Source organism: Chrysemys picta, chromosome 2, assembly GCF_011386835.1.
Source record: "Chrysemys picta bellii isolate R12L10 chromosome 2, ASM1138683v2, whole genome shotgun sequence".
Taxonomy (NCBI): Eukaryota; Metazoa; Chordata; order Testudines; family Emydidae; genus Chrysemys; species Chrysemys picta.
Genome location: NC_088792.1, coordinates 73,186,097 through 73,207,996, shown reverse-complemented (window position 1 = coordinate 73,207,996; position 21,900 = coordinate 73,186,097). Strand labels below are relative to the sequence as shown.

Sequence of the window (21,900 nt, the reverse complement as noted above, 5' to 3'; positions counted from 1 at the left end):
TCACAGGGGCAATTTCATTCCTGAAACAACTCTGTTGACTTCAGCTTTTGATTTATAGTTAGAAAAACAAATGTCAAGTAATCAGAGGGTGAAACAGAATGCATCAAATCTTGAGAAGTGAAAAGCACCTGCCCTGGCATCAGTGAGAGTTGATAGTGCTCTGCACTGCTCAGGATTTAGTGATTTGGCCCATAATAAAATAGGTTAGTTGTGTCTGGAGGAAGAGGTAGTGTTCCTTCATGTACTCTTTAAATCTTTCTAAAATGTTCCATGAAACCAACTAAGGAACAATGTGTCCTCCTCAAGTCCCATTCTTTGGACTTTCAAGAGTACTTTTTAAGACCCAAGGCCTCAGTTCAAGGTAGTTAGGCCCATGTTTAAGTTCCTGGCTGAAGCGGGGGCCTTACTTCAGTACATTTTTAAGAGTGGTGAATATTGTTTAACATCAGTGAAACAATAACATTAAGAAACAGTTTCTTCTTTTGTTAATATTGTTAATGTTATTTTTGCTTCTCAATAACAAGAAGAACTTAGTGATCCAATGAATAATACAATCATGTTAGTGTTCTCACAAACATCTTGCCATATTGTAGCATGCCACTGAAGGAAAATTCTTTGTCTAGGGAAAAAATAGAGACAACAGAAATTCTTTTTGGTGTAAAGAAAAAAGCGGGGGAGAGAGAGATTAGATTAAAATGGGTGTAGTAGTACTAGCGTTTGAGATGGTGAATTGTTATAAGGTCATATAGTAACTCTGTTTCTGAACTAATGGTGTTATATGTTGATAGCTTGCGTGAGTGAATAAAATGACTGGGGAAAACCTGTAATCATGCTATATTTGCGATCAAATATAAATTCAGTACTTCATTACTGAAACATGCAAACAGGATGAATGAAATGTAATGGCAAACCAATTAGCTTATTTAAGCAGTATCCTATTTGCTGATCAAGACAAATTATTTTGAAGTTTCCCACCTGTTGAACTTAATAGAAATTACCTACCAAAATCACTGAAGTTTAAAAAAGCTGCTTTCCTGTAAATGCATTAACAAGCAGCGGGGAGTTCATGTATGTGTGTGAGGCGTGGGAGGTTCATGCAGATAATTCTGTAAAACAAAATCAATAAAGCTGATGACAGATTAAGATGCTAAAATTTGTAAAATTAGACTCCTGTTTGGGTCAACAACACAGCACTATTGGATTTTCTATGGGTTAATGCTGAAAAACAGGATTATTGATTTTAGGATTTTCAGCATATCCCCTCTGGGAGTTCTTAGGAGGTCTTTATAATGCTTCACACTTAAATTGACAACTATAGTGACATAACTGTCTTTGCCTTAGTAATCATTGTCTAATCATATTGGAAGGGGCTGAAATGGTTTATAAATGATTATTTCTAACAAACAGTTGGGAGGGTTGTCTGGCCATAGCCTTCTTTGTCTGGTGGTCATTGCTACCTGTCTGCCATCTTCCCCAGGAATTACAGTCACAGATTAAGACCTTCGACTGTCATAAATCTGCTTCCCAATATGTTTGATTGGCAGGGGAGCTCACAAGCCATCCCAATATAAATAGGATTTTAGCACATAAGGTGCTGCTCCAAAGTAAAACACGCTGTTTTGCAATCGACTTTGTTGGCGTTGTTTATTCATTTCTCCTTTCCCATTCCATGTGTATGCATGTCTGTGTGTGCATGCATGCATGTGTGTGTGTGTGTATATGTAAAGTAGAAGCTGAGATCAGATAACAAAATGAGCTACTGTATGCAAGAAATATATGAAGTGCATCCTGCTGCTGGTAGCAATTGCTACATGCAGTCCGCCGATTATTGCACATATATTGAAGATAGTCAGGGTTACAGCAGTTGTGATGCTCAGGTCCTGCACAGTAACAACATATATATGGAACAGGCCTGGGCCGTGAATCAGCCATATACCTGTAGTTACCCTGGAAACGTGTTTAAAAGCGAGTACTCTGACATGGACATGGCCCTGAATCAGTACAACCAACCTGAATATTTCACAGAAGAAAAACCTACTTTTTCTCAAGTGCAGTCGCCATCGTACTCTCAGAAGAAAGGTAGGGGCAATTTATTTACATAACCACACAAAAAGATCTGTTTTTGTTTTTTTGTTTTGCTTTAAACTTGCAGTTGCATCAGTTGGCTCAGATACATCTTTGAATGTGAAGGCTGCCTGTTCAAAATTGAAAGCAGCAGCAGGTTGCTAGGTGATTGAAAGATTTTCTGTGAATGATGAGGATTTCCAAGCACTTTTTTCTTAATCTGTAAAAGCCATTTTCAAATATATCGCTAGTTCTGCATATTGCATGTTCGTTACGTTCATTTACTGTATTTCATCAGACTGAATGAGAAAGTTTCCCTTGCAAGATGTGTTCACTGTGTGTCCTTCAGTTGGATATGCTTCATATTTTCTGGTTATATAAAAATAATTTTTGTTTATCCTTGACATCATTAAATGTTAATAGTGTTTAATTGCTAAGTAGCTCCATATCAAACAGAATTTGTTAAAAATGGAACTGTAAATGTTCATTAAAAAATAAATGATTTAATTTAATATAATTGATGTGCTTAAAATGAAAAGCTGAAAAGCATGTAGTTTCTAATTATTTAAGGCAGTAAAGACTAGAAATTCAAGAATAAAAGATAATGCAATAATGACACTTTATTTTTCCCTCTAAAAAGTTGATCTAATCAAAATGTTTGTAGAATATATTCCAATTGTAATATCCATTCCCCGTCGGGTTAAATCACTGTTCATTTTTAAATTTTCCATAACATTCCTTTATAGAATTTCCCCTGTTGTTTTTAAATGGATAAAATAGATATAAATTTTCAAAAAGAACCCAGAATATTAGCAACTGTGTGCAAATATTTTAACATTATGCATTGTCTTTGAAACTGGCTTAAAACTTGATGCAGGCATTTTATAAAAATACATTATATATCTGCATTAAGATATATTTCACTTAGCCTAATTAAAGAATATAAGGGCAATATCATTTGTATCAAGATGGTGCCCTTTAGTTGTTAAGACCTGTGTGCAATTAATCAAAAACCTAGTGAATCTGATGTAACTAGCTAGGGAACAGACACTATTTGCTATTTTAAAGTGGCTCTGTAACCAAAAGTAGTCTGTTTAATATTATTAGGAACACTGAAAACCCTATAGGAAATATTCATTAGAACTTGGTGCAATAAATCTGTAACTTCAGTAGAAAAAATATCTCTGTACTGTATTTCAAACAGCATAGTTTTTCATGATTATAAAGGCATCTGTCTAAAAACTAATCCAAATCTAGGAAAAGAAAACCCAGAGAACGTGATCATATTAAAGATTAAATAGTGCATGTTTTTCTACTTGTAACATTTTAAAGGTCTTTTAAACTAGGTGGTTTTAAGTGATACATTTGCAACTTTGTTGTAGACTTCGTTCATATCTTTATCTTTGGCAGTAAGATACCGGTCATGATGAATTTATCATATAAAATAGGGATTTGCCACTGCATGTGTCATTTTACTATGTTAAAGGATCCTAAGTAATAATTATCTATGTCAAGGCTTAAAACAAGTTGTTTTAGCACACAGACGTGATATTTTTAGTAATCCATGAACAATATTCCTACCTGTTGGTAGGGCTTAATTTCCGAATATAGTGTAATCATTTTTTAAAACTCCCTGTTCAGTGTTTGCAATATATTGCACCAATTTCATCAGAAGTCTCAGAGATTTTCATTGGGAACAGGCTCTCAATCACACTTAAATGTTGGTGCCTGTTTCACATTGATCATGTACAGAGAACATGCACAGTTTTTATGGATTCTTTAAACCTTGATCTCCGTGGACAGCAATAAAATATCAAACCTAGTCAAACGCTATGTTTGCCAAACAGAAGAAATCTAAGAAGTTGCAGGCATGTTCGTATTTCTTTTTTATGTGATGCTTTCAGCCAAACTGTCATAAAGTTAACACGTATTAATCCTGTCCTGACAACAGAAGGCACTGCACAGGACAAGTGTGTCTGTATTGATCCAAAATTGATTTTTTTGTTTGTTAGTGAAGCCTTAGTAATAGCTCATTAAGGCAAAATTAAGACCCAAGGCAGGTGTCCTTGAGCAGTCCTTATAATTGCAACTGAGCTTTCTGTTACTTCCATGAAATTCCTATTAGTCTCAATAATGTTCATGCTGTTCACTTTGTATTCTCCAGTAATAAAGTTGTCTAAACTTTTAGTCTTCGGTTTATTCCCTATTAAAAGATAAAAACAATTCAAATCCTTCAGATGCTAAAGGAAGCCAGTGTTAATAAATAGGTCCTTACTGTCTCCCTTACCTCTCAACCCCTCACAGAGAAACTGAGGAACTCACTAATAAAAATCAAGAACAAAAGGCCCATGTGACATGAGGGATAGTTACTAAAGGAGAATAATAAGTTCTTAGAAAATTAAGCCAAATGATCTAAGACATCAGAAAACACCTTATCCTACTCCTAGCTATCATTGCACACTAACAATCTCATTATTGTCCATTTTAAATCACAGTCCTTGATGGGACACGTGAATATTAAGGAAAAATTGTGTAAGTTCTTGAAAATCAGGGGCAGCTGGGTGGTGTCTGCTTCCTAGTTTTTGTGGCAGTCAGTAACTTCTGTGCTGTACTGCACATTATTGAAAGATGGCAGCACATTATTATTATGAGAATTTATTATTTGTATGTTGGTCGTGCTTAGAGGCCACGGCCCGATGTAACAGGCAAGGCAGACGCAGAGGAATAACTTGCTCTGCTTCTGTCTGTAGTAGCTATTTTTAGCCATTAGAACAGAGAGCTGATTGCTCTTCCCAAAAGTGCCTGAACCTGCAAAACTGTATTCACTCTAGTTTCACTGACTTCAGTGGACTGCTCACATAAAGTAGAGCTTTGCAGAATCAGGCCTTTGAGGCATAGTTGAGAATAAAACACCAGTCAGCTGATACCAAGTTTTCTGTTCCATGGACTTCAACCTTAGTATGGCCTGATGAAGGGGGCCAACATAAGGTCTTCTTTACCATATAAGTCTTGCATAGAGGCTACATGGCTGTCAGGCAGCTGAGTTCCTAGACAGGGTGTTCATGTACCATCTCTGCACCAGCCTTGAGTAGGCCAGTGAGGAGAAATGCATTGTGGCAGGTAGGGATGAGCCAGTTGAGGGGCCATAGAAAATATGTTTATAGAAGTCCAGAAGCTCCAATATCCCATGAAACTGGTGTGAAGGAACTGTGTATGCTATTCCCGCCTGTAGGCTGAAACAGGATGGGACTGCAGAACAACTTCCTCCCTGAACCTAGGTTTGGGGTTGGATTTCACCTCCCCAGCTGCATAAAGCCCATGTACTTGGGTGAAATCCTGGCATCAGAGATATTGATGGCAAAACTCCCATTATTTTCAATGGGGCCAAGGTTTCACTCTCAGACCTTATGTAGGTGGAATAAATTTCACCCTGTGTGAATAAAAAATATGCACGTCAATAAAAGTTTGTAAGCTGGGACTCTCTGAGTCCAAGGTTAGATGGTGACAAAACATTCAACCTGTCTGTGTCTCAGTTTCCCCATCTTTACAATGAGGTTAATGTCCACATTTGCAAAATTCTTTAATACTGTGGGATCAGAGGTGCTGTGTATTTTTAAAGTATTATTCTTATCTCTTTATATCTTTTTTGCCAATTTACATGCAACTAAGAGTGCATACAGTATGGTAGTCACAGTATACCAATTAATTAGTCCAAACTGAGTTCCTAACAGTGTGAAAGTCATTAGGTTATTTTCTGAATCCCCAAGAAAATGTGAGGTAGAGAATTGTTTGTCCAACTGTCTCCTTAAAAGAGCAATTTAATATAATATAATTAATTAACATACACACAATTAACAAAACAGTAAATAGAGACTGATCATTTTGTCGTCTCTGGCCTTTGCAAGGAAACAACTGCCTGCACTTTAGCTGTCATCTTCAGGGCTTACAAAAAATAGGTATTCCTGGCTCAAGTGAGTAATTTAGGGATGATTGTGATCAGAAAAGGGGCATCTTTGCAACTGAACAGATCAGGGTGCATTTGGCGTCATAGCTGCTTGATTTTTTGCAGTGACAAAAAAAAGTTTTGATTGCCTTTTACCAGTGTTATCCAGCAGAGCCAAAAGAGCTGTGGGAGAGCAAAAGGGATTCTACATTTGCCTTGCACATCACCAGCAAAATTGTTAACTAAGTGTACAATTTTCAATAGCACCTAAGTGATTTAGGATGCTGTTTCATTCACTTTCAGTGAAACTTAGGAGCCTAAGTCACTTCTGAAAATAGGACATAGACTCCCAAGTCACTTAGATGTTTCTTTGAAATTTTTAACTTGAGTCCCAAATGCAGAATGCTTAATATTGGTAATAAGGTCCAAGTCAAAAAGAACACGGCTTGACTTTTTAGCATTATTTACACTAGCACATTCTGTATCTATAGTTAGCCACAGATGCAATTGCTCGAATGCTGGCAGCAGTTTAAGAGAGAGTGCAGATAGAACTAGACTGTTTTCAACACCATGTCAAGAACACTTGCTCAAACTCTGATATTATTGATAAAGATTCTGAGCCCAACCTAAATGTTGTGGGCTAGCCCTTATTTAAAAAAAAAGTCACATGTTTACTTGTAAACCGAGCACAGTTGGAATCACTGTAAAGAAAATAAACAGGGAGCCCTGAAATGGCATCTTTGCAGTCACTTACCAGAGTTTAGTGATACTGTGAGACAAAGAATAATGTAAATGAAAGTCAAAAACGCAGGCCAGCAAGCTAATCACCTGTCCAGGGAAGTGTGAATTTGTTTAATAACATTTTCTCTACTTCAGTGCTTTACAAAACATGAAGCACTTTTTCTCAAAGATAACTTTTGAATAAATGAGGAAGAGAAAACAGACAGTTTTGAAGAGGTCCAGTCAAAACTGATCAAACAAAAAACTGAAGATAAATAATAATAATACATAGTATCTTTCCCCATTTTTCAGATGGGAAACATTTGGCACAGAAAGGTTAAGTACAAAAATGCCTATTGTAATACAGCAATTCAGGGCCCATAACAGAATAGAACTCAATTTCCCTGGCTCCCAGCCCTGTGCCTTATCCCAGGAAAACTCTCTCTCTTTCTCTCTCTACATTTGCACACACACACACAACCTGTCTCTGCATTTGGTTGATTCTGGTCACTTTTTTATAATTGTTGGGTGTTACAATGTGTTAGTATCAGATTGAATCATCAGAACATTAATGTAAATTTACCTTTCAGGTTTGATACAGTACAAAATAGGTCAACATAGTAATAAATTTTTGTTCTTCATTTTCACAGTACAATGCAGTGTGTGTCAGTACTATCTTAGGGACAAGTCCCAGAACACTTATGTTAATGAGAAGCCCTTTCTCATGCAAGTGGGGGAAGTAAGGATTGCAAGAATAGGTCTGTGTATACTACCATATGCTTAGGGCCGTACCAAATTCACGGCCATGAAAAATGCGTCACAGACTGTGAAATCTGTGACCACCCCACCCCTCCAACTCCTTTTTGGGCCAGGACCCCTAAAATTACAACACTGTGAAATTTCAGATTTAAATAGCTGAAATCATGAAATTTATGATTTTTAAAATCCTATGACCATGAAATTTACCGAAATGGACCTTGAATTTGGTAGGGCCCTACATATGCTGTAGCGCATCGATACAATGAAAATGCACTAAAATACTAATATTGTTAAAAACAGATCTCTTTTCCTGTGCAAAGGCTAAAATGGGTTTTTCTGCTTGTAAGCAATGAATCTAAGATTGCTCTATTGCAGCAGCAAGAATGTAACAGTAAACAACTATTGGTACATAGGAATTATTTTTTCAGATCTATGTCGCACATCCCACTCTTCTGTTGCTGAAAGTGGTCATAGAGTTTTTCTGAACTGCAGTTTATTAGCTAGCCTAATATTAAAAAGTCTGACATATTTGTCAGCACAGTGGGATGCTCAGACCTGAAGGCCTGGTGCCCCTACAACTTGAGAAGTTCTTAACTTTTATTATAACTGAAGTTTGTTCTTTGACTCTCTAAAAATGGGTTTCCAATTTCTCTGGAGAACAGAAACATTTAGAAAAGATATATTTTCCCCAGCAAGAGTTCAGGGGCATTTTATGGAGGGGGGAGACATTTTCTTTTGATTAGGTGATTGATCCTATGAGTTTCCAAGTGCCTTTCATGTAGCATAAAGCTCTGTGAGCTCCCAATGGCCGTAAGTGGACGTTGAAGACAATTGGCCTTTCACAGGAGATATTCTGCACCTCGCGAGATTGGCCCCATAATATTAAGTCCATTGCAATTAAAAGCTGCAGGACAATTTAATAGTCTATAAAACAGACACTTCCGCCCACATGGAGCTGACTAAGCAGAAACAGACCACCTGCCAATAGATGTATATTTGAAAAGCAGGGCAGGGCCAAGCTGTATAGGCAATAAGATCCTCCTGGGTTTTGTGAGTGGTTGTAGACAGGTTTTGCTGAAGTATTTTTGAGTTTTCTTTCTTTATTCTTTTTCCTAACTGTATTTGAGGGAGTGGCAAGAATAGCAAGCTGTTATCTGTTCCATTTCCCCTCAACCTTGGAAGAATGCCATGGGCCATGAGTGCTGCTGCAAGTTGTCAGCTCTTCAGATTATGATACACATGTAGCATTCAAAAACAGACCACAAAGTATGACAGCCTGGGTCATCCTCCATAGATCAACAGATCTGATTTTCTTTCAGCATTGCCAGAAGCTGGGAATGAGCGACAGGGAATGGATCACTTGATGATTACCTGTTCTTTTCATTCTCACTGGGGCACCTGGCATTGGCCACTGTCAGAAGACAGGATACTGGGCTAGATGGACCTTTGGTCTGACCCAGTATGGCTGTTCTTATGGATGATAACCATGATAACCCCTATGAGAAGTAAACTTTTCCTGCCATACCTGTAGAAAGATGCTATAGGCAAAAACTCAATTTGTTCAGGTATTCAGATTGAAGACAGGATTGCACATAGTGGATTATGACACACGTTACTCTAAGGTAAGGACAACTATTCTGCTGAGCATTTAGTCTTGCCAAGAGAATAAGATTAGTCAGATTGGCAGGTGGTAGTCTGGAAGGCAACGGAGTTATCTGTTAGACTGCAAGAGAAATACCAAACATATGACAGGTCAAGGTCATTAACATTTATTTGTGTTCTCCCATTCAGAGCAAAGGTTTGCAGTTGGGAATTAAGATGAACAATGTCAATTGTACTGGATGGATAAACGGATAATGATGAGGATCAGACACCAAGCTGTATGCAGCGTGCTGTGTCTGTCAGATGAGGTTGACAGGCGCACCGTACGCCTGAGTTGAAATGACCAGGGAATAAAGTTGGTTAATATTGTAACTCGCAGTGATATAGATATTGCTTTCATTAAGAATTTCTTAGCAAATGCTGGATGGCTCCAGCTTGACTATTGAGTATAGATTCTGACTAAGCAATGCAACAATAATCAAGATCAGAGATGTAAACCTCACAGAGGACTTGTCGTTGGCCGTGATATGTTGGTGGCAGAACACCTGGGTATCCTGTCCAGACAATGTCTGCTTCTCCAACGTTGGAAATTATATTTTCAGCCAGAAATTATTAAATGCACCAGAGATGTGAATTTACTGCCGAAGTGAGAGACAAGTCTCCATCTACCTTTCCTCTGTCTTTTTCCTGGCAGCTGCTGCTGAGAGGGAATGGAAGAGATGTCTGCTCCTTTATCCCTTCCTGAAACTCAGTTTAAGTTATTTGGGTTATTTTTCCCTGGGAATAAATCTAATGCCATTCTACTGCTGCCCACAGTTTTCCCAAGCAGCAACACTGTGCAGTAATGCATAATTTCTATGCTGCTGACAGATTTAGAGTAGCAGCAATTAATTTCTCTCTCCTGCTGCTTGATCCAGCTATAAGCAATAGCAAAATGCACGGGGGCTGCTGTTGGAAGACAACACTTCACTGATTTATGCTTAGATCACAGTTGGAAGGTTATCGTCACAACCATAATGGCTAGAAACTTATTTTTGTAATAAAAGCTTAGATTTATAGGAATTCATTAAGTAGGTCCCCTCATTCCCTTTGGCCAGATTCCTTTCTACTTGGAGCATGTTGATTTTTTTGAACACTGCTCAGGGCCCTGTTTCTTGCTCCCCAGTAGCTGGTGGCCCAATAAGTTGCTGGGAGAAAATGAATATGATTCTCAGATTTTTTGAATACAAAGATTTTGGAGCAGAAATATAAAAAAGAGAGTTTATCGCTTTCACTTCTCCAAAAGTTTAATCACACATGTGCCTGCGATAAGAATTCTCTGCCAATATTTCTTATTGACTTAGTAGAAGAGCAGCACCAGTCCTACCTGCAGAATTGTAAACTAGGAGCATAATCCTGCAAAGTTCTGAGCACCCCATTTCACATTTTAAATCAATGGGAGAAGAGGGCACTTAGCACATCGTAGGGTGTAGTTATACATGTCTAAGATCAGTACGATGAAAACTTAATATTGGGTACAAACAACCCATCTTACTTTGGACTGTTCTCACATTCAATATTGCCATTTTTATTTTCTAAACTGGAGTGTGTCTTTAAGGCCATGGTCTTGCAGTTCATTTGCCTTCTTGCCATGTAGAAAAAAGTTTGCTATGATCCTTAAAAGTGGGACGTTCCAAGGCAGAGAGGGATAACAGGAATGGTCGCATATCTGCCCTAAGCAAGTAGCCTCGCAGAGGGGAACTCTCCGCCAGCTCTGCTGCCTCCTGGTCTAGCCCACCATGATGTATGTGGAGGCAGCCGGGAGGAGGGGGAGGAGGAGTGGTGGAGCAGAGCTCCACTATTTTTAATCCTTCACTGGCAGAAGGTCCATTAGGCATCTGTGTTGTAAATTAGAATGGGCCCCCAGCTGCTCCTGCCTTCTCTGGGGCAGGCAGCCAGAGATCAAGAAGCTGTGATGAGCTTTGTGTGTGCAGCTTGGACACAGTGAGAATGATGGCCTAAACCTAAATACTTGGCAACTTACTAGGTCCCTTGGGACCTTTTACTTTCAGCAGTTTCTTGCTAATATAAGGTCTTGGTAACTTCCCCAAATTCCATATGCCAAGTGGCACGTCAGTAACCCCCAAGTTGCCCTGGGGTTGGCCAGAAACTCTCAAACACCCTCATTTGGTCTATCTCAACTCAATATGCCTTTGATTTAGTCCTACTTCCCAGTCTGATCCCATTCTTCTCAGGACAGATCCCGTCTGATTTTTCTAAAGTCGTCTTTCAAAGAGCAGTTTCAGTTTCTAGTTCATTACTTCTGGGGCTTGCCTCTCTCATGCGTTAGGCACAAGAAACCAGCAGCAGTCCACCTTGTAGCATAGCCCCAGTAGCTGTCTTCTATTGTTTTTATGATTATTGTTATTTATTATTTGCATTGTGGTTGTCTGCTGAGTCCCCACTCAGGTTTGGGGCCCTATTGGTCTGAGGGTACTAGCACATGTCTGTCTACCCACACTGGGAACTACACTTCCCGGTGGCTATGTAACCATACCCTGAGTGCTGTATGAACACACAAAGTGACACAGCCCCTGCCTCGAAGTGCTTACAGTCTAGTGTAAGACAAAACACCACAAAGAGGCTCAACAAACAAGTGGAAAGGATCATGTTTACAGAAGTCTCCATCCAAAAGAGTCCCTCTAATTGCATTTGTTTTTCAGTTTTATTGACTAGTTTTGGTAACAATCCAGCCTTAAAAATGCCCAGTGCAGGAAAGATTTTTAAAAAGATATAATTACAAACCTTTGCAAAAGAAATAACAATCCTGCCTTCTAAAAACCAGGGCAAGCACTTCAATACCAGGCATTGGTCAACTAGTAAACGTTCTGTTCAGTTTCTCCTTTTCCCCTGTGGGTGGCACCAGTATCTTCTCTCTCAGAGGTTCTTCAACTGGGATCCTATACAGCAGTGATTTTCAGCCTGTGGTCCGCAGACCATGTCTAAGGGGTCCGTGAGCAGTTGCCATTAACATAGAACAGTGGTTTTCAAGCTGAGGTCCAGGGCCTCTGCAGATTATGTCTAAGATTTCAAAAGGGGTCCATACCTCCATTTGAAATCTTTAGGAGTCTGAAAAAAGGTAGAGAACCACTGCTATATGGTATCCCTTACGTATATTAGAAACAATACAAAACTGAAGACCTTCGTCTAATCCCCCCTCCGCCTCCCTGAACTTTGCAGGCTTGGATAAAATGGATGCAGATAAAAACCTTATTTTGTTTGGGTACTGCAAACCCTTTGCACAACCAAAACCACCCCTTGTTTTGTCTATATATACCATGTATATATGTTCAATATGTTTTGTATTTGTTTTGTTTTGTTTTAATAATTCTTCCAGAGTCGTGTGGAAATTATTACAATTTTCCATTGCTCCCACAAAGTGAATCTCACCTGGAAATCCCTGTATGGGATAATCCTTATGCAGAGACCTTCCTAAATAAACACATTTTGAATTCTATTAATTCTAAATTGTTTGAACAAAACTTTTATTCTAATTGTCTTATGCTTGACTTTGGTTTTAAATTTCTCCCTAGTTTAAAAATATATTTTTGTTACCTTTAGAATTATGTTTTGTGTTGTTTTTAAAATTAATTTTAAATTCTTTAAATACTTTTATAAAACTAAAATCTAATGTGTTATTATGGAAAAAGAACCAATCAATGCAACTGTTTTACTTAATGATATCCATGTTAATTTCAGATGTTGGCTGTATGGTAAACCACATGAATGAGAAAAAATGTGTCATTCTCTCACTCGTAGAGAGATATACACACCCATATTTGATTCTCACATAGAGAGTAACTATGTTCTGTTTTAAATTCCACCTACACTAAATAAGTTACAGTAATACACACCTATGTAAAGTAGGATTGATATCATTTTGGCTATATGCTGAATCATGCCTACAAAAATAGTTGGAAAGGAACACAATGTAAATAAACATTTTTGATTGATAGGATATTGAGTCTTTTAAGTAACCTGGAACTATCTTACTTCATGCTACAAGCATATCAGATTACACAGACCAAAACAGAGAGAAATTAAATATTGCTGTATTTCTTGCATTTATTTTTTCCTACCTAAGACTTTGAGTTGAAAAGTGAAACATGTTCTATTTATTTGTATCAAATAATATTTTGTTCGTTCAAAGAACACGTTGCTGACTTGCCTCTGTAGACTTGTGTTACAAGTAGATACTGAAACAGCAGTTTTGAAAATTGTAGATTACTTTTATATGTTTCTGTCACTTTTCTAGTGTGACTTTTTAAACCAGGAGTGTCAATCAGTTGCTATGGAAAGTCAGAAGTAGGGACTAGGCAGAGAAGATCTGCATTATTTTATTGTTTTCATGCCACTTTCTCTTTTCCTTTACAGGATACATACCCAGTTACTTAGACAAGGACGAGCTATGTGTAGTATGTGGTGACAAAGCCACCGGGTATCATTATCGCTGCATCACTTGTGAAGGATGCAAGGTAAATAGCCAGGGCGGGAAGTTGGGACCTGGAAATGGCACTCCAGTTCATGTTCCAATCACATAAAAGCTACTGTACTTGGCTGTCACATAAAATATAAAGGCAGATTAGGAGAGAACAAGAACATCTCTTACACATAATAATCCAGGTGACTGGTTATGTTATTGATTCTTATATGCATCATGTATGTGGTGTATTTTTGCAGACAGTTCACAACTGAAGAGAGGACAATACAATTATATTTTTCTAGCTTAAATGTTAGGAGTCTGTTTTCTATTTTTTAAAATATGTTTGACTAAATTCTTACCTGTTGCAAAGCAATATACTTCCATTAGCTTCAATGGAGCTATGCTAAATCACACCAGGAAAGAGCCTGTTGGTATGAATTATTTTTGACAAATGCCAGTATTCCTGTGTCTCTGATAATTATTGTAAAAAAAAAAACCCAACAGCAAACAAACAAAAAAACAAACAAAACCCCCACACAGGCACTTGCAAACACAACATGAAGTACTGTATTTTAGAATTTTTCTTTTACTATTTTACCTTCTATATCATGACTAATGATATATACTTTAAACCATGAACTGTATTTATAAAATTATATGAACAATTGTTTGTTTGTTTTAAATGAAGACAGAGATTGTTTCAGACAAACAAATGTAAAAAACTGCATGGTACAGGCATGTCCTTTTAAAAGAACTCCTTCGCTGCAGTGAATTCAATTGAATAACACTGAGATCCTGTAAACAAGATATTCCCTTCCTGCAGAAAAGGAGGCATCTTAAGAAGACAGGACCACACAGTACACACTCTGGTGTCATACAAAGAGATGGGTGAATCACAGGAATCAGATGCAGATCTTTATTTCCCAAAAAATGTAGAGTATTTGGATCTGAACTCTAGGGTCACATGTGTGTCGACAGGTGGATGGATAGATAGACAGATGTATATTTTATTAACATTTTGTATTTTTAACACCATTCAAATTAGTAATTACCTGTTCAAGAATAGCATGTGTGTTAATTTCCACAAACCAACAACAATTGCTCATAGTACCCATTCTGTACTGAGAGCAAGGTCTGTCCATTCAATCTTATCACACATATTATGTTGTTAACATCATTGTTTTCCCAAAGTCTCTGCACAATATACTTTTTAAATCTTTCTATTGCACAACAATAAAAAAAAATACAGCAAGTTACAAGCAATACCAGCTGAATTCAAGAGTACTAGGATAAAACATTAACACTCATTTTGAAATCATTTCTTAAATTCTGCAACATTGCCCAGCCTTATTTATAAGAAGACAAGAACCTATATATACTATATATAGTAGGTTTGTGGTAGCATAAGCTGGGGGTGGGGGATATTAAAAACATTTTTTGGAAAAGTTTGCTGGACTGAACTAATTCATAGATTCTAGGACTGGAAGGGACCTCGAGAGGTCATAGAGACCAGTCCCCTGCCCGCATGGCAGGACCAAATACTGTCTAGACCATCCCTGATAGACATTTATCTAACCTACTCTTAAATATCTCCAGAGATGGAGATTCCACAACTTCCTTAGGCAATTTATTCCAGTGTTTAACCACCCTGACAGTTAGGAACTTTTTCCTAATGTCCAACCTAGACCTTCCTTGCTGCAGTTTAAGCTCATTGCTTCTTGTTCTATCCTTAGAGGCTAAGGTGAATAAGTTTTCTCCCTCCTCCTTATGACACCCTTTTAGATACCTGAAAACTGCTATCATGTCCCCTCTCAGTCTTCTCTTTTCCAAACTAAACAAACCCAATTCTTTCAGCCTTCCTTCATAGGTCATGTTCTCAAGACCTTTAATCATTCTTGTTGCTCTTCTCTGGACCCTTTCCAATTTCTCCACATCTTTCTTGAAATGCGGTGCCCAGAACTGGACACAATACTCCAGCTGAGGCCTAACCAGAGCAGAGTAGAGCGGAAGAATGACTTCTCGTGTCTTGCTCACAACACACCTGTTAATACATCCCAGAATCATGTTTGCTTTTTTTGCAACAGCATCACACTGTTGACTCATATTTAGCTTGTGGTCCACTATAACCCCTAGATCCCTTTCTGCCGTACTCCTTCCTAGACAGTCTCTTCCCATTCTGTATGTGTGAAACTGATTTTTTCTTCCTAAGTGGAGCACTTTGCATTTGTCTTTGTTAAACTTCATCCTGTTTAACTCAGACCATTTCTCCAATTTGTCCAGATCATTTTGAATTATGACCCTGTCCTCCAAAGCAGTTGCAATCCCTCCCAGTTTGGTATCATCCGCAAACTTAATAAGCTTACTTTCTATGCCAATATCTAAGTCGTTAATGAAGATATTGAACAGAGCCAGTCCCAAAACAGACCCCTCCGGAACCCCACTCATTATGCCTTTCCAGCAGGATTGGGAACCATTAATAACAACTCTCTGAGTATGGTTATCCAGCCAGTTATGCACCCACCTTATAGTAGCCCCATCTAAATTGTATTTGCCAAGTTTATCGATAAGAATATCATGCGAGACCTTATCAAATGCCTTACTAAAGTCTAGGTATACCACATCCACAGCTTCTCCCTTATCCACAAGACTCGTTATCCTATCGAAGAAAGCTATCAGATTGGTTTGACATGATTTGTTCTTTACAAATCCATGCTGGCTGTTCCCTATCACCTTACCACCTTCCAAGTGTTTGCAGATGATTTCCTTCATTACTTGCTCCATTATCTTCCCTGGCACAGAAGTTAAACTAACTGGTCTGTAGTTTCCTGGGTTGTTTTTATTTCCCTTTTTATAGATGGGCACTATATTTGCCCTTTTCTAGTCTTCTGGAATCTCTCCCGTCTCCCATGATTTTCCAAAGATAATAGCTAGAGGCTCAGGTACCTCCTCTATTAGCTCCTTGAGTATTCTAGGATGCATTTCATCAGGCCCTGTGACTTGCAGGCATCTAACTTTTCTAAGTGATTTTTAACTTGTTCTTTTTTTATTTTATCTGCTAAACCTACCCCCTTCCCATTAGCATTCACTATGTTAGGCATTCCTTCAGACTTCTCGGTGAAGACCGAAACAAAGAAATCATTAAGCATCTCTGCCATTTCCAAGTTTCCTGTTACTGTTTCTCCCTCTTCACTAAGCAGTGGGCCTACCCTGTCTTTGGTCTTCCTCTTGCTTCTAATGTATTGATAAAAAGTCTTCTTGTTTCCCTTTATTCCTGTAGCTAGTTTGAGCTCATTTTGTGCCTTTGCCTTTCTAATCTTGCCCCTGCATTCCTGTGTTGTTTGCCTATATTCATCCTTTGTAATCCATCCTAGTTTCCATTTTTTATATGACTCCTTTTTATTTTTTAGATCATGCAAGATCTCGTGGTTAAGCCAAGGTGGTCTTTTTGCCACATTTTCTATCTTTCCTAACCAGCGGAATAGCTTTCTTTTGGGCCCTTAATAGTGTCCCTTTGAAAAACTGCCAACTCTCCTCAGTTGTTTTTCCCCTCAGTCTTGATTCCCATGGGACCTTACCTATCAGCTCTCTGAGTTTACCAAAATCTGCCTTCCTGAAATCTCCATTTTGCTGTTCTCCCTTCTACCCTTCCTTAGAATTGCAAACTCTGTGATTTCATGATCACTTTCACCCACGTACTCACTTCCCCTAAACCCAGAATACAAAATAGGGCACAACTTAATCCAGCTACGCCGCTGTAAACTCTCTAGTATAGCCATAGCCTTATAATATAATGTGTTCCTGGGCCTTATTCAGCCCTCTGGTATGTGTGTTAAGCAACTCCCAGTGAAGTCAAGGGAAGACCCACACATCCGAAAGGGGCAAAATTTGGCTGTGTGTGTAATTAGTTATCTGTATCAATCTACACATATATTATAAAGAATAGGTGGAATAAAAAACACCAACATTGAAGAACAGGCTAGACTGTGACTGGTGTTGGCATCCTATAGAGCTGATGGGAATGTTTTTAACTAAAAGTTTCTGAGCAGTGCAAAGAGGCTGGATTAGAAACCAGAATCTGAGTAGCTTATTTGGGTAAGAATGTTAAAAATTATAAAGCCAAAGCCACACTAATGACAAGAAGCATTTGTGGAAGCTAAACCTTAGCAATGCATTCTAGGGCTCCCCAGGGATCATATAGCATCTCCTCCTTTAACCATAATTACCCAGAGTTCCAATGTATGCTGATCTGCAGAGCTGCTTTCTATCTCTTTGGCCTCCATCCCTCTTCACTTATACCACTGTAATGAAAGAGTAGCTTCACTTAAGTCAATAGAGCCACACCAGAGCAAAACCAGCATAAGTAAGAAGAGATTCAGACTCTCTCTTCCTATTAAAATGTGCATTCATTATGGGATTGAGAATGTGTTCAAATCCAGTTATTTGTTTTGGGGTCTGATCCCAAGCCCAAAGAAGACAGTGGAAGCCTTTCCATTGACATCAGTGGGCTTTGGCTCATGCCCACGGGCCCTGATGCTGCAAAGGCTTCCAAGCATGCGTAATGTTATGCACTGTGAAGAGTTCCATTGACTTCAAAAGCCTGATCTTCACTAGGGAAAAAAGGTATGTTCTTAACTCAAGCTAGCTAACTCGAGTTAACTAACTTGAAGTAAAATTCTATGGAGACAAGGCAGTTTTTAGTGTTCACATGAGTTAACGGGTTGAGTTAAAGATTAGGCTCCCCCATAACTTTAACTCAACCTGTTAACTCATGTGAATGCTACAAACTGCCTTGTCTTCGCTAGGATTTTACTTAGAGTTAGCTAACTTGAGTTAAGAATGCACCTTTTTCCTTGTGATGTTACACCCAAAAGACTACTCATTGGGTGAAATCCTGACTCCACTGAATTTCACCCACTGTACAAAAAAATTAAGCACATGTGCAGGTCTTTGCATGGTCAGGGCCTTAGGGTATGTATACACAGCAATAAAAGATCCACGGCATGGCCACGGCTGGTCCAGGTCAGCTGACTTGGACTCGGAAGTCTTGGGCTGCAGGGTTAAACGTTGCAGTGTAGACGTTCGGGTTTGGAATGGAAACTGAGTTCTGGGTGGATCTCAGAGACAAGGCTCTGGTCCAAGCCCGAACATCTACACTGCAATTTATAGCCCCCCCGCCACTCCTCCCCCCCCCCCCCCCCCCCCCCCCCCCCCCCCCCGCTCAAGCCCTGTGACACTGAGTCAACTGCCTGGGGTTCTGAGACTCAGTGCTTCAGGTTTTTTAGGTCCATAATGTGCATGGTAGCTAGAGGCAGGCCCAAACTGTTGGGAGATTTGGAATCAAATACAGATCTGAACATCTTGCTTGGCTCCCCTCTGGATTGCCCCCACTGTAGTTGCATACCCTTTTAGGGCCTGATCCTGCTGTCTTTAACGTCAGTGGCAAAGCTCCTGTTGACTTTAATGATAGCAGATTCAGGTCCTTAACTTTCAGAGAGAAGGCTCTATCTGATTTCTTTAGCAATCAGATCCTCAGCTAATGTAAATCATTGACGTCAGTGGAGCTACATCAATTTATGCCAGCAGGTCCCAAATTCATACTGCAATTGGTGGTGATAATCTTACATGTGACATTTTGTCCTGACTACAAAGGTGGGCATAGGTAAGGCTGTACTCATTTCCTCAGATTTATAGTCCACTTGAAAATTGTGGGTTCAATATTTAGGTTTGAGCTTAAAACTTCTGATGGGCAAGTTTTGTTTAGCTCTGGCAAAATGCTACTGCTGCATGTTTTTGTTTTTAATTCTCTAGGTAGCCTTAATTACTTTCACACAAGCATCTTGCGCACAAGCAGATGTTTCCCTTTAGTCAGACATAAATGTTTTAATTTAGAGATGGGCCTGAATCAAACCCCCAGATTCAAATGCTCTTGGGCTTTTGGGAGGTCTGAATCTCAACCTGGATGCAGATCAGAATTCCTTACTTGGCCTCTGTGTTTATAATAGGACTCTTCGAAAACACCAGCTCTGAACACACTTTGTGGGTGGTTCAGAATCTGAGTTTAGATGCAAATACTACAATTGGTACCTCTGTCAAAAAGAGGCAAACCTAACACCCTGCATCTGAACAGTACCCCACCCACATTTGGATCTGAATTTTACATCTCAGGTCTATCTCTAGTTTTAATTTTAGGGGGGAAAGTTTCTCGCAACCCAACAAAGTAAGGAGCCTATATTAGAGGACTGATGTACTCATTAAATATCCTAGAACTTATGACACACAATATTCCATCTTGCATACATGTTTGCATCAGTACCAAGTCCAAGTACCTTTCAAAACCAAAAAAAACAGAACACTAATGCTTCCTGAATTTTCTTTCCCACTTAGGGATTTTTTAGAAGAACCATTCAGAAAAATCTCCATCCAACCTATTCCTGTAAATATGAAGGAAAATGTGTGATAGACAAAGTAACAAGAAACCAGTGTCAAGAATGTCGCTTCAAAAAATGCATCTATGTTGGCATGGCAACAGATTGTAAGTAGATTTCTTTTTTCTTCTTTTAATTTTGCTCTTTGTTTAAAATGTATTGACTGGTGAAGATTGCTTGAACATAACAGAGCCACCAGAAATTTTTCCCTTGTATAATGTAGTCTTTGGAAATATGTTTATTATTATACCAAACTATTTCTATCATAGGGTGGTAATATTTTGTTTACTTTTAATAGATTGGACCTTCTCTTGGCCTTAACCACATTATGTAACATGAAGGATGTTAATTTCTAGTGTGGGAGAGGGAATCCATTTGGATAGATGCCTGGCTGGAAAAACATCTTGTTTAGAAATTTCTGGAGAATGTGAAGTTGAATGTCTTTGTATGAGTCATCCTGTAGTTGTTTATTTTATTTTTAGCCATAAAGAACGTATGTACTGAGAGAGAGTGCTACTCGAATTCTAGAGAACCAGGACATATGGCTGCAAGATTAACCCCTTAGGGGTCTTGTTTTCCCATCATTGCACAGGGGATTTACACCATAACTTCAATTAGTATAAATGGGAGTAACTTACATAAATCACCCCATGCATTAGTTAATGGTTGTTACCAGTGTAATCCCCTGCAGAAAAACAAAGTAAGAAAAGACCCATTACGGAGAAATTACATAACTAAAATGTGCTAAGTTTGTTTGTCCTAATAGGAATTATAATGTTTTACATATACATGGAAGCACAGAGGTGCTGACTAGAATGAAGTACCTGTCATTTCATCGTTCCCAGTGAAAACAGCATGAGAGGGGACTGGATGGCTCTAGGCCACCAATTCAGATCCAGCCTAGACTGGCAATGACCAAAAGTTACTACCATTGGCTGTTTAGTGGCTATTTAAAATGAGATATTGATCTCAGTTTGGTTCCTGTTAACAGATGTCAACACCACCATTAGTTGATAGTCCCAGTAAAGGAGTGAATGAGCATGACAGCCAAACTTTCCCTCTACCAGTAGAGGTGACCCTTCCAATTTAGAATTGATCCATATTACTGGGACATGGTACAGGAAGCGTTGCTGCTCCCTGTGTGGTACCAGTTATGGGCAAAACTTGCTTTCTTTTCTGACTTGAATAGTTCAATCTATTTAAATTGAACAACTCATGTGAGTAGGGCAAGGAGGATTTTGCTCTCTGTGGATAAACAGAGGTGATCCATCTCTAGGGCTGTCTAATGTAATATGTCTCACTAGGACTGGACTCAAAAAAGATTAGAAAAGCCTACAGGAATAAGGGTGAGGAGAATTGTTAGTGGTGGAAATTTATATGACCAAATAATATTCCAGGTCATTTATCATCTTTGTGAATTCACAGAACCTAGTCAACCTCTATACTGGGGGTTCTCAAACTTCATTGCACCACAACCCCCTTCTGACAAGAAAAATTACTACATGACCCCAGGAGTGGAGGCTGAAGTCTGAGCCTGCCCAAGCCCCGCTGCCCCGGAAGGGGGCCAAAGCCCAAGGGCTTCAGCCCCGAGGCGGGGGACTGTAGCCCTGGGCAGTGGGGCACAAGCTTCAGCTTTGGCCCTAGGCGGTGAGGCTTAGGCTTTGGCCCCGGGCTCCAGCAAGTCTAACACCAGCCCTGGTGACCCCATTAAATTGGGGTCCTGACCAGTGATGAGCTCCCAAAATCCTAAGAACTGGTTCCCTACCGGGTCCTCAGTGGCACTTTGGCGGCAGGGGAGTCTTCACTCGCTCCGGGTTTTCGGCGGCATTTTGGCGGCAGGTCCTTCACCAGGAGCTAGTGAAGACGCCCCCCCACTGCCAAAGTGCCACCGAAGACCCGGTAGGGAACCGCACGGTGAGTACAAG

At 39.2% G+C, this 21,900-nt stretch overlaps 1 protein-coding gene across 10 annotated transcripts in view; it reads left to right on the top strand.

Annotated features, from left to right (window-relative positions):
• THRB (thyroid hormone receptor beta) overlaps window positions 1–21,900 on the top strand; it is a 256,180-nt gene that overhangs the window by 214,275 nt on the left and 20,005 nt on the right. For 9 of the 10 annotated variants that reach the window (XM_065583495.1, XM_042840240.2, XM_065583492.1 and 6 more), the window contains 2 exons: window positions 13,502–13,602; window positions 19,935–20,082. In XM_065583495.1, coding sequence (XP_065439567.1) covers window positions 13,502–13,602; window positions 19,935–20,082 — 249 coding nt within the window. Of the gene's footprint in view, window positions 1–1,751; window positions 2,080–13,501; window positions 13,603–19,934; window positions 20,083–21,900 lie in introns of those variants that run through there. The other variant, XM_005297073.4, reaches the window with a different exon arrangement.